Genomic DNA, 12,733 nt, shown 5'->3' with positions numbered 1-12,733 from the left:
AAAATGATCTCTCTAAATCAAGGAAAAAGTTATGGTTAAGTAATTGTAAAATTACAGAAGTTTTCTCCCCAGATTTGCTGTTTCTCATTTATTTTTATGAAGGAAATTGTGTTGCAATTATTTAGAAAGTAATTATCCTGCAAATCTGTTTATAATATGTTAGATTGATCAATCTATCTATCTATCTATCTATCTATCTATCTATCTATCTATAGACTGACCATTGGCGAGAGATTTCTGTGAATCAACTTTCAGGCACCAAACCTGCCAAACAATGTCATCAGAAAGCCAAGATCTAGAATGCTCTGCCCATTGTTTGGTTAACAGTCTTTGACCGTATCTAAGCAGTAAATGTAGGTTTGGTTGAACCCCAGGTAATATTGTTCTCTCAGCCATCAGATCAAAGTCATGAAGTAGGAAGAGCATTTGAGCTTTAGGAGGCCAAAGATTGACAATTAAGAGCGGTTGGACCTAAAAGGGTAAGGGAGAGCCCTAAATGTGGGCCTTAAAGCATCTTATTTTGTGAAAAACGTCACTGGATCAAAGTCCAATGTGTAAAGAAGGGACCAGGAAAAGGAATACCTCCCTCTGGTGGTGAGGAATTGATATCACAGATCAGATTTTTTAAATTCTAGAGGAAATAAACCTCTTAACATCTAGTTTATGGGCATGTGAAACTTAAAGAGAACCTTCTGAAGATTCAAACTTATTAAGAAAGCATATTTCCCAAAAGAAGTTCCCTCCTATAAGAAGGGAAAAGGATGTGTGGGAAAACACCAGGTACTGATTAATAATGTGTTTTCCCCAAAGGTATCATGTTGCTGGTAGATATTAGTAGTTCTATCACATATACTTAGAATCTTTATATAATAGGTGTTCCAATTTGCACTTAATCTGCAATTTAGACATGTCTAGGCAGATCTGAAGAGATGGAGGGTGGGCAGGCTGAAGCCAATTTGCATAGAGATTAAGGAGTCTCTGAGAGAAAACACCAGGGAAGGGGGAGTCCTGTGTGATCTTGACCTGTAACAAAGCCACCAACACAAGGAGTGGCAGAGGCATTTCCCATTGTTTCACTGAAATACCTGTAAAACCTTGGGCCATAACCAGCAGTATTTGTGACCTTTAACAAAATATAACTCAACAGGGAAAGGAATAATTCATTGCATAAACAGAACAATGCACAACTTTGGTATCTTGAGAAGTTCAGAGCTTCAGTTAAAGCAAAAATCAGTAGCTCCTGGTGAGTGATGGTAGTGCCTTAAGGATACACAGCATCAACAGATGCCAGCTGGGGACTACAGTCTTTTAGCAGAAAAGTGTTAACCAATAAAGTAATGCCCAGCAGAAGCTAGGTGGAAGATTGCTGTTACAGCCAAAGTCAGTGGAAAGCAGGGCAGACGTTAATATGAGGCTATCTGAGAGCCCCACTCCTCACCGAGGATTTCTGCAAAAATGCATGTGGTGGGTGGAGGGAGGGAGAAGGTACTAAAGTCTTGTGTAAGCAGATAAGAAAAAGATATAGTGACACTTGGGTTATTACCATGAATGGGATCCTCTTTATATCCCAGATAAGGCCTGGGGAAGGCTGTAACATTAGAAGGTTTCTGTCTTCTCCAGTCTCTCAGTTATTCAGTCAACAGACTGAAGTTCTTGTACCCAAACTTTGTTTCTCTCCTGTCCCATAATATGGGTGTCAAAATGAAGCTGAATTAAGAGATGAATGGATAAATAAAACGGGGTATAGCCTTACAACAGAATATTATCCAGCCATAAAAAGGAATGAAGTTCTGACCCATGCGACAACAGAGATGAACCTTAAAAACATGCTAAGTGCAACAAACCAGACACAAAAAGACAACTAGTGACAACAACTGTATGATTCTACTTCAATGAAATATCTAGACTAGGCCAAATTGTTTGAGACAGAAAGTAGAACAGAGGTTTACCAGGGGCTGTGGGGAAGGCAGAATGGGAAGTTACTGCTTAATGAGATAATGAAAAATTTTGAAAACAGACAGTGGTGGCAGTTTTACAACACTGTGAAGGAAATTTACGCCACTGAATTTTACATTTAAAAATCGTTAAGATGTAAATATGAATATTTTACCACAATTTTTATAAAGTAAAAAAAGAAGTTGAGCCAGTTCCAGCCTCGCTTGAGGAATAGAGAAGCAGGATGCTGAGGGGCCAAGTAGTGAGAAATCACAGGTTCTGGCCAGAGAGGCCCTAGAGGTTGACAAGGCCAACTCCTGATTGGCACATGAGTCCTCTTCACTGCCTCCCCAGGTCAGGGCCCAGCCTGGGCCTAGCGCCTACTTGTTCGATGACATTACTCTTTAGGGAGAACAGTCTATCCCTATAGTGAGCTATGTGTCTCTGCAACTGCCAGCCTCTGAGTTTCTGGGTGGTCCCAGCCGTACTCAAAAGGAAACCAGAATGGGACAAGGGCAGAGGGTTGTGGAGGAGCTCAGAAGCAGGGCACATGACCACCTAGCCGCTGGGATCTGGGTCCAGGCTAAAATGTTTTTTAAAGACTTATATCAAATGGAATTGAAAACCAGGAGCAATAATTGCCTACTTGGAGAAATGGGTTATTGTCTAGGAATGAAGAAATAGCTTTGGCAGAATCTAATATTGTGCTGAAATTGGTTGCTTTGTTCATCTGTTCTATATATTGCTGCTTCTTTATACATGTGCTGTGGATGAGAAACAGATGAAGCATTTTCTCTCAGGATGGAGTCAGCTGGGCTCTTGGCAGCTCTCTTGACTGACAGTTCTGGGGGAAGGTGGCGACCAGCAGCTGACAACCATTGATTGACGGCTGATGCAGAGAGGATTTTGTGAGTGGGCAGGATGCGAAACCACAGGTACAAGAGTCCTATCAAAAGGCAAAACTATGTCCTAAACCATCAGTTCTTGCCCACTGGGAGAGGATAAAGTCAAAACACAATTAATAGGCGTTTCCTAGCTGCCATCTTATCCATCTCAGAAGTTCATCAGAAAAAGCATCCAGAGTGTAATAACCCAAAGGAGGCTTAATTCTTATAGCTTTGTGGGAGGTGAATAATAACATCTTACAATCAAACAGTTCTTTACAGTTTACAATGCACTTGCATTTTTATTTTTATTTTATTTGATCCTCACCAAAACTCCACAAAGAAGAGAAGGCATGATTCTCTTCATTGTTTAGATGTGTAAGCTGAGGTTTCGGGAAATTCAGTGACTTATTCCAAGACCACAGGACAGGGGCTTAGGTTCAAATCTGTTACTTTTCCAGTGCGTCCCTCGTTAGTTTATAAATACTCTATTTCCATGAGCCAGAGACAAATCAGTTTGTAAATAACTGAAAAATTCTAGAACTAGCAAAGGTAGCAGATTTTGAGCTATTTAAGGAGAGGTAAAATTTCATGCTGGGAGAAAAACGTGGAGGAATTTATGAATACTGGAAGAGTCCAATGCACGAAGTTCTTCCCTTCCATTCTTCCCCCTCCCCTTCCTCTCCTTTTCATATTTTTGCTCTAAGAGAACCTTTTCTGAGTTCAATGTTAATGCTGCATGCATTAATAAAAGTGAGTTTGTACACGTGAGGATACCAACTGTGGGTCCTTAGTTGTACTACACAGTGCTGTGCATGTGGTGGGTACTCAGAAAGTGTGGCACTGGCTGAGAAGTGATGCTGTGGAAGCATTCAACTAAAATCTGTTTAGAAGTTGATGTTTTCCAAGTATATACAGTTATACTCTCAATGGCTTGTGACTTAATACTCTCACTAAAGACTGCTTTTCGAAGTTGTGGTACATACAGTTTTATTGTAAAGGAAGCAAAGCTGTGACTGTAACCATATTGTAAAGTTTGAAAACATTCCTGGAGAGTACTCACTGTTATTCTCTTTCATTTCACAAAAGGGTCTAAGTCTTTTTCTGAATACTGACAGAAGAAAATATCTGAAAGATTTCTCATCCAGTAACCAATACCTACATGTACTTGTATGGATAGACAATAGTTTTAACAGTTCTAAGGGAATTAATTTACCTGAGTACATATGAAAGAACATAGGAAATGTCACGAAGTTATCCTCTTATTTTCTCTAAGATCGAACACTTTACTTATATAATAATCCCTCAGAAAACCCAAAAAACTACAGGGGCAAGCCAGGCTATTTAAAGACACACAGTGGGGAGAGCTAAGTTTGTGGGTTGTAGAGAGTGTGTTAGAACTTCGGGCCACAGGGTAAAAGTCTCTGATTTATCATTCCTTAGAAACTGCAAAAATCCCTGTGCTTTAATTAAGATATTCTCTGCTGTCTGATGAGTGGAGTGTCTCTGTTTATCAAACACCAGAGAAGCACGTACTCCACGTACTCTGGATGGGCCAGGTAATAAAGCACATTGGAGGACTTGTTTAACTCCCTGGGATGATGCCCCGCCCAGTCCAGTTTGCTTCCAAGGCATACTTTTCTGGTAGGTAAACTCATCACCCATTAGCGATGGGGGGCTATTAGGAGTAAACCGAGACACTAATTGGTAATAAAATGTCTTCTCTAAGAATGAACCTACTGGAAGTCAATGAAGAGATAGAATTTGTCTTGTAAAAATTCATTTTGGAAAGTAAGACAAAGCCATAGAAAAAGAAACTGGGTAATACTATGGTTAAATTCTACAAGCATAAAGGTATAATTTACAATCATCATATTTATTTCCAAAGCCATAGTTTCATCCTATTTTTACTCCTTTTGCCATTGCCTGGGTCTGACGAGGGTAAGGACCTAATGTATACTGATCCCCCACAACTCCCTATGCAATGTTGATAGTGGTTAGAGCATCAATCCTTATGCCATTTACAGCATTTTTACTTAATAGTCACAAATTTATCACCAACGCACCAATTGCCTTATAATGTGTGTGGTGGCAGATTCTCTTGTCAAGAGGTAAAGTCTGTTTCTCAATCTGGGCTAGCCTGTGAGTTGCACTGGCCAATGAGACCTTAGCAGGCATGATGCACGCACAGGCTAGAAAATCACCTGTGCACTGGGGCCTGTTCTCTTGCTGCATGTTACCCTGAGAAGACCACATGGACAAGCCCAAGTTTGCCTGCTGAAGGATAAGAGGCCACGTGGAGGAGAATCGAGGTGCCCTAGCTAAGAGCCAGCCAATCGGTGGATTTGTGAATAAGGCCATCTGGAACCAGTTAGCCTCCGAGTCATCCTGGCAACTGACTGCAGACGTGAGTGAGCCCAGTCAAAGCCAGCTGAAGAATCACCCAGAACAAACTACCAACCCACAGAATCGTGAGCTAAACGACAGCTTATTGTTTTAAGCCATAAATTTTGGGATGGTAACACAGTAAAGGCTAACGTACATTAAATTCTATTTCATTTGGTGCTACTAGGCAACTCAAAGTGAGAGAAAAAGTTCTCTCTGGGTCTAATTCTGTCGTGAGCTCTCTCTGGCATTTAACTTTCTTCCTTTGTACTTTAGCTTTTCTAACTTTAAGGAAAGCAGTATTTTCCTGAAGGCCAGCAGAAATTCTAATTCAAATGTATGTACACTACAGTTTTCTTTTTTTAAAAAATTCTTTTCCACTATAGTTTCTTACAAGATATTGAATATAATTCCCTGCACTATACAGTAGGACTTTGTTGTTTATTTTATACATAGTAGCTTGCAGCTGCCAATTCCAAACTTCTGATTTATCCCTCCCCTCTCCCCCACTTTCCCCTTTGGTAACCACAAGTCTGCCTTCTAAGTCTGTGAGTCTGTTTCTGTTTTGTAAATAAGTTTTTAGATTCCACATAAAAGTGATATCATGTGATATTTGTCTTTCTCTGCCTTCTGACTTCACTTAGTATGATAATCTCTAGGTCAATCCATGTTGCTACAAATGGCATTATTTCATGGTTTTTTATGGCTAACTAGTATACCTGTGTGTGTGTGTGTGTGTGTGTGTGTGTGTGTGTATAAATATATATATATATATAGTATGTATATATGTATATCACAACTTCTTTATCCAGTCATCTGTTGATGGCCATTTAGATTGCTTCCAAGTCTTGGCTATTGCAAATAGTGCTGCTATGAACACTGGGGTACATGTATCTTTTCAAATGAGAGTTTTCTCCGGATACATGCCCAGAAGTAGGATGGCTGGATCATGTGATAACTCTACTTAGTCTTCTAAGGAACCTCCATCCTGCTTTTCCACTACAGTTTTCATATCCTCTTTTCCTCTTCTCTTCAACAGTTTCACCAGAACCCACTATGAAGATGACATTTTGATAAATGTTATTTTCATGTAAGAGAATAATATATTCGAAGTGCTTAAAAACCTCCAAAATGTGTGTGGTGTCATTATTGCTTCACAATGAATAGTTACATAATTGTTATAAGAATCACAATACCCTCTTCCAGGAGTTATTTCTTCTCACTGAGAGTTTCCTGTCTGTCTGTTCAGTAGCACCTGGAAGAGTTTCCAGACTTACCTGCGACTTGAAGTAAGTTTCCTGTGGGGTGGCAAGTACATCTGCAGACGCGATGTCTAAATGCATGAGTGTCTGCCGAAAAGAAGGTCGGTTGCGAGGTTTACTCTGCCTAAGGGTAAAAAAAAATAGCTCGTGCACTTTAGAAGTTGTGTCTGGGAGGATAAAGATTTTATTCTACTTTATAAAAGACATTTTTGACTCCATGTGTGGCTATATCTCAGGCAGTTTTGATGTACTGAAGAGCAAAAGGAAACTGTAAGTATGAGGTACCTCTGATGATGAACTGGAAATCTCTAGGATCAGTGACCTGTTTGATAATAACGATCCCTTAGGACTGGTGAAGTAATGATAGCTATAATTTATAATATTTATAATTTATAATTTAGTTTACTGCTTCCAGATATCATACCAAATGCCTTCCTTATAATTTTTAACTACTTATAAGACAGCAACTTTGAGTAGGTGGTATCCCCATTTTACAGATGAGAAAACTGATACTTGAGCAACATGTCCAAAATTACACAGATGGAAAAGAGCAGAGCTAGTATTGGAATCCAAGGTTCTCAAATTCCAAGGCTCCTAGACTCTACACAAAGTAAGGCTATTCACTCCAAATATGCATTAGAGATTTCCCTGCAGTTTTAAATATGGATAGAGAAGTTTTAAACATGGTTCTGAGGAAAAAGGTAAAAGAGAACATTGAAACATATTTCTCACCATGTCTGCTTCATAAGGATTTTGAATCCATCAGGGCAAGTGGAAGGAACTGGAAGGTGTAGGCTATTGCTTCCAACACCCCAAATAATGGCTGAAGAGTCTACATCTTTGTACGGGATCTCTCCTGTCAGCAGCTCCCAAAGCACCACTCCAAAAGACCTACGGTAGCACCAGGAACATGTACATGAGACATTTCAGAAAGACTGACTCGTATTTTAGTTCTTTATTAATTTTTAATCAAATATAGACTCAGTTTTAAAATTCTAATAAGGAATTTTAACCGGCCAGGAAAACTCTGAAAAAAAAATTAATGAGGGGTAACCAACACTATCAGATATTAAGATATACAATAAGGTCTCAATAATTAACACTGGTGATAAATAGACAGCCAGACTAACGGAATGGAACAGAAATCCAGAAACAGACCAAATATATATAGGAATTGAGTATATGACAGAAGTGACATCTCAAACTAGTGGGAAAAACTGATTATTCAAATAAATGCTGTTGGGACAACTGGGGAAAAAAAGTAAATCTATACTTCATCTTACAGCAAGATAAATTCCAAATGCATCAAAGAAAAATGAAATAATAAAAATCCTCAAAGAACACTGAGAATTAAAAAAATAATCTTAGAGTGGTAAAGGATTTTCTAGTTAAGAAATCCAGAAGCCATAAAAGGAGAGACTGATAAACTGCTTAAAAAAAAACTTAACACAGAAAAAAAAATAACTCCACCATAGCAAAACAACAAAATGTGAAAACCATCTGTAATTCATATACACAAAAGGCTAATCGCCTTAACATATACTACTATTATAAGTTGATAAGAATAAAAGATTAGAAAGCTTAGTAAAGAATAAGAGTAGTTCACAAATAAGAAATTACAAAAGGTTCATAAACATGAAAAAATGTACAACCCTATTTATCAGAAGAGGAATAAACATTAAAACTGCACCTAAGACACCACTTTTTAACTTGTATGGAGGGGAGGGTATAGCTCAAGTGGTAGAGTGCATGCTTAGCATACACAGGGTCCTGGGTTCAACCCCCAGTACCTCCTCTGAAAATAAATAAGTAAGCCTGATTATCTCTCCCCCTAACCTGTATGGTTGCCAAAAATCCCGAAGTTTAATGCAGTCTGTTGGTGAGACTGAAAAAACACTCTTACACATTTCTGTTGGGAACATACATCGGTATAATCTCTAATGAGAACACTTTGGCAATAATCACCCAAATTACAAGTGATCCCACATTTCTACTTGATCTTATTTACTCTGGTGTTACATGCAATTTTAATATATGCTGTTATTTTGGTTTTAAGTCTAAAGTTACTACTAGCCAATTTAAAAAATGGAAGAAAAGCAACTATATAGAAATATACTGTTAATAGCAGGAGATACATAACCTCAGAGGAAAAGTTGATACAGTTTTTTAAAAAGCTCCCTCCCCCACTAAAAAAAACAGCATAGCCCATCATAGCTGTTTAATAAAAGGGCAAACAGCCTTGTACACCTCAAATAGGTCTGAAGCATATAACTGTATCACAGCCAAGTATATCATTGATATACCTAATGACAGTCTGAGTCACCAAGAGGTACACTAATATATTTTATTTAAGAAGGTGAGAATTACAAAATATGTTTCAGGAAGACTTTTCCAGTAAATGGCTATTTAAAGTAAACTTTTTCTAGAAAGTTCAGCATATTCTCTGAGGGTCCCCAGAACTGATAATTTACTGAATGGATATTCACCCTAATTCCTCCTCTCCCAATCCTTCTTACCATGTATCATCACGCTGGGTAGTACCTTGGATTATACGAGACTGAAATCAACCATAAGTGAGTAACACTCAAGGATATTTTGGGAAAGTAGAAAATGAAAGAGGAAAACACTAATAGGGTGAAAGTGGGAAGCTTTCTAGTTGGCACAGATGGTACCACTCACCATATATCAACTTTTTCAGAGACAGGTTCATTCCGTATCACCTCTGGCGCCATCCATGCGACTGTACCAGCAAAGGACATCTTGGTACTTTTATCACTGAGTTCCTTAGATGTTCCAAAATCTGAAATTTTTACTGCATCTGTGTGAGTCACTAAAACACTTTAAAGAGAAATAAAGAAAACACCCAGTTCGTTAGTACTAATGAAAATCTTAACTAACTGGCAACTGAAGATTTTGTTTGCTGCCTCCTACCTTGCAGAATTCAGCTTGCAAGCTCCAGGACTACTAGGGCCTTAGCTATACACCAGAAACAGCATCATTCATACTTGTGAAGCAGCATAACACAGTGGACTGCCTACACCTGGTTTGATCCTGCCTCCACCACTTGCTAACTGGGTGACCTTTGCCAAGTTACTTAATTCTTCTAAGCCAGTTTTCTCATCTGTAAGATGGAGATAATTCAGCTCACAGTGTCTTATCCACAATTCAAAAATCTCTGAAAATGGTTTATAAATTTTTTTCATATATTTAAGGTAAACTCAAATTATTTATCCCACTTTGTGCAACTGTAAAGGTTTTGCTACAGATTTATGTATGTGGCTGATTACAGGGTGTTGCCCCAGACTTTGCTGGGTATAAGGTAATGCCCGATGTTACATTTCTGAAACCATCTGATTTCAAGGGTTTTGGATAAGGGATTATGGGTCTGTAACAACAGTCTCACAGAGTTTTCACTTGAATTAAATGAGGTACGATATGTAAAGCACCCATCTCAATAAATACTGGTTTTCACCCCTGCTGGTCTCAGACAATCCAACAGGAAAAACACTTCTTTTAAAACACTGTTTAAATGATGGCCAATTAAAATCACACGTGGGACCACGACACAAGGGATTCATTACTATAAAAGGCTAGTAAGTGTGCTGTGATTCCATTAATGTTGATAAGGAAAAGCAGAAGTAAAATTAAGCTTAAGTAGATTCCACACAAGCCATGTTTTACTTGTTACAGCAGTGATCTGAGATGTGATCTCAGACTGCTTTTGCTAGCCCTAAAGTGAGTGTGGTAGCAGTCAAATCCAAAGTATCAGCATCCTCACACACTAGACTGGATTCACTTGAAATAACCTGTTTAGAACTTTTGAATGATAATCAGTTAGGGTTTCAGAAGCTTAATGATATAGAGACCTATTTTTAACAGTAAGAAGGCTTAGTACTCAAACACTATCAGAATCAAGGCAGCTAGAAAACAGAAAACTTCTCAATCCATCTCCTCTCTTCTCTATTTGAACCAGGAACTTGACATTTGCTCCCCTCCCCACCAGTGTCAGATGGCTCTCCTGCAAATAGCTCAGTGCTCACAACTGAGGTAGAATACCTTCATCCATATCTTACTCCTGGTTTTGCACCTGATATACAAAATTTGTATAATTTAGGAATTTCAATTTAATAGTGTTAGTCTTCATGAAAATGCAAAAGGATTAAACTATCATGGGAGATCTGAGATAATTAGAGGATTGATGGTATCATATACAATAAAAAAAATCAGAAAAAGTGATAAGCTGCTGGATGGAAAAACACTAGAAGCTTCCTCTTCTGCCTCTTTTGTGTTGCTCATGGGACTTGTTGACATGACAAGAGGGAATGGATGTGGGAGGAGACGAGAGAAGACATGACGCTGGAACTTCGGTGAAGTCTTCTGAGATAAAGTTGGGGTCACACAGCCTAAAGATTAGCATAGGTAATGAAATCTCTCTTTACAGCAGATTGGTCTTTGTCTTCCCCATGTCAGCTTGGAAACCAAAGAGGCCAAAGCTGCTGGCGGTTCGAGGTGGTGCTGATAACAGGGAAAGACTTACTGGATAACCAACTTATTACTCTAATCTTTAATGACAAGAGTTAAAGAGAGTAGCAGTGATTTTATATGTTCTAAAATTTCTTGACTACTTCCTCTAAAATTAATTCTCAAGGAGAACAAGGTAGTTAAGAAGGCCGGTCAAAGAGTTCTTTGGCAAGTATTTTGTGTACTTAATGTGTATGTAGTGGATGATAAAAAAACAACATATTGTGTTAAAAATGTGAACAGAAGGAATGAACACTATAATATAGTTTATTTGCAAGTAAAGTGAGGAGAAGGTTGTTCAGTGAGCTAATGACTGTAATAAATGTTGTTGAGAATTATGGTGATAAATAAGAGCTGCTTTGAAGTTCATAATCAAGGACAGATTTGTATCTTCCACGGAGAGGAGGTAGGATTCATTGTGAACCCCTCATCTTCAAGTGAAGAGAGAGGATGCAGTAGTTTCTGGTTTAAAAGTTCTGAGTTCAAGTCCTAGCTCCATGACTTTGGGCTCTGAGCTCTAGATTTCTTATGGGAAGTAAGAATAACACTTGTTACATCTATCTTATACATTTTTTGCCAAGATCAAAGAAGATGTGATAATGGATATTTTTAAATGTTGTAAACTATGAAAGCACTATGCAAATATATTTTTAGAAAAAAATTATTCTTTGCTTCTCTAAACCAAAGTGTGGTAAGAAATGATGAAAATAATTTTAAAAATAGGAGTTACACTGAATTACACCATTTAATCAGTTCCTTTCTTTCCTTCATGCAACTTGGGGAACTGAATAAACATTCCTCTTAAAGTAGTTATTTTGGCAGGCAAAGAATCATTATGAAAACAGAGATGACGAGAAACAGCTCTGCTTCTCTTAAATAACCAATTTACATTATTTTATGGGCACTGTGAACATTGTAACTACTTGTTTCCTTCTTTGCTTAGACTCTAGAAAGCTCAAAGCCAAATGCATAGTCCACCTCTAGCAACTGAACAGAATATTATGGCCTACATTTTGTGGACAAGCTTTAGTTCTAATGTTTTTCTTATTTTCTCTTTGCCTCTGTTTCTTATTCATCCATTTTTATCCTGTTGTAGTTTATATATTTCTGAAATTCAGTTTTTAAGGAACTGTTTCTTGAAGGGGAACACAATAGAAAAACAACAAATGACATCTTACACTGGGAAATTCTGACTTCAATTATCTGAGATGATGAAAAGTGAATACTTTAGTTAATAATAAACTTTGTTTCATAGCTGTACAATTAAAAAGCAACAAAAAGGGAAAACTAGTGTCAGGTGCCTGGATATCTGCCATACAGGTAAGTAAGTAGGTTAACAACAACCCCCCAAACATGCAAACAGAAACACCCACTGTGCTAATTTAAACTGAACTGAAGTACGATACAATGCCATATTTCAAAACAATAAAACAAAATGTTTGAAAAATTAGCCCCAGAACTCACTTAGGTGATTTGAGATCACGATGAATAATCTTATGGAGATGCAAATAATTCATTCCACTTGCAATCCCGGTGGACCAGTCTACTAGCAATCGAGGTGTGATCTTCCTGCCAGCTCGCAAAACCTCATAGAGTTGTCCATGGGCACAGTATTCCATGATGATACAGTAACATGGGGCCTGAGTACAAACACCCCTTTCAGGAAAACACAAACATGTATATGAATACACACATACATGTAAACATACATGAATACATATTTATATTCTAAGAATATTTAATAAA

At 38.0% G+C, this 12,733-nt stretch overlaps 1 protein-coding gene and 1 long non-coding RNA gene across 4 annotated transcripts in view; one reads left to right on the top strand and one right to left on the bottom strand.

Moving 5' to 3' along the window:
• MAP3K13 (mitogen-activated protein kinase kinase kinase 13) overlaps nt 1-12,733 on the bottom strand; it is an 81,147-nt gene that overhangs the window by 15,441 nt on the left and 52,973 nt on the right. For both annotated transcript variants that reach the window (XM_072962244.1, XM_031682437.2), the window contains exons 4-7: nt 12,452-12,643; nt 9,146-9,304; nt 7,199-7,357; nt 6,482-6,590 (exon numbers count right to left, since the gene is read on the bottom strand). In XM_072962244.1, the coding sequence (XP_072818345.1) occupies nt 6,482-6,590; nt 7,199-7,357; nt 9,146-9,304; nt 12,452-12,643 (619 nt within the window). The remainder of the gene's footprint in view (nt 1-6,481; nt 6,591-7,198; nt 7,358-9,145; nt 9,305-12,451; nt 12,644-12,733) is intronic.
• LOC140696768 (uncharacterized) lies at nt 364-6,330 on the top strand. 2 transcript variants are annotated; one of them, XR_012073261.1, is made up of 4 exons: nt 364-479; nt 2,717-2,870; nt 5,069-5,290; nt 6,244-6,330. It is a non-coding gene; the product is annotated as an uncharacterized lncRNA (long non-coding RNA). The 2 variants fall into 2 exon arrangements; XR_012073256.1 differs by lacking the exon at nt 6,244-6,330 and having other exon boundaries at nt 5,069-5,401.

This window comes from Vicugna pacos, chromosome 1 (assembly GCF_048564905.1).
Source record: "Vicugna pacos chromosome 1, VicPac4, whole genome shotgun sequence".
NCBI lineage: Eukaryota > Metazoa > Chordata > Mammalia > Artiodactyla > Camelidae > Vicugna > Vicugna pacos.
The sequence above is the reverse complement of the archived record's forward strand: the minus strand, read 5'-3'. Positions and strand labels throughout refer to the sequence as shown.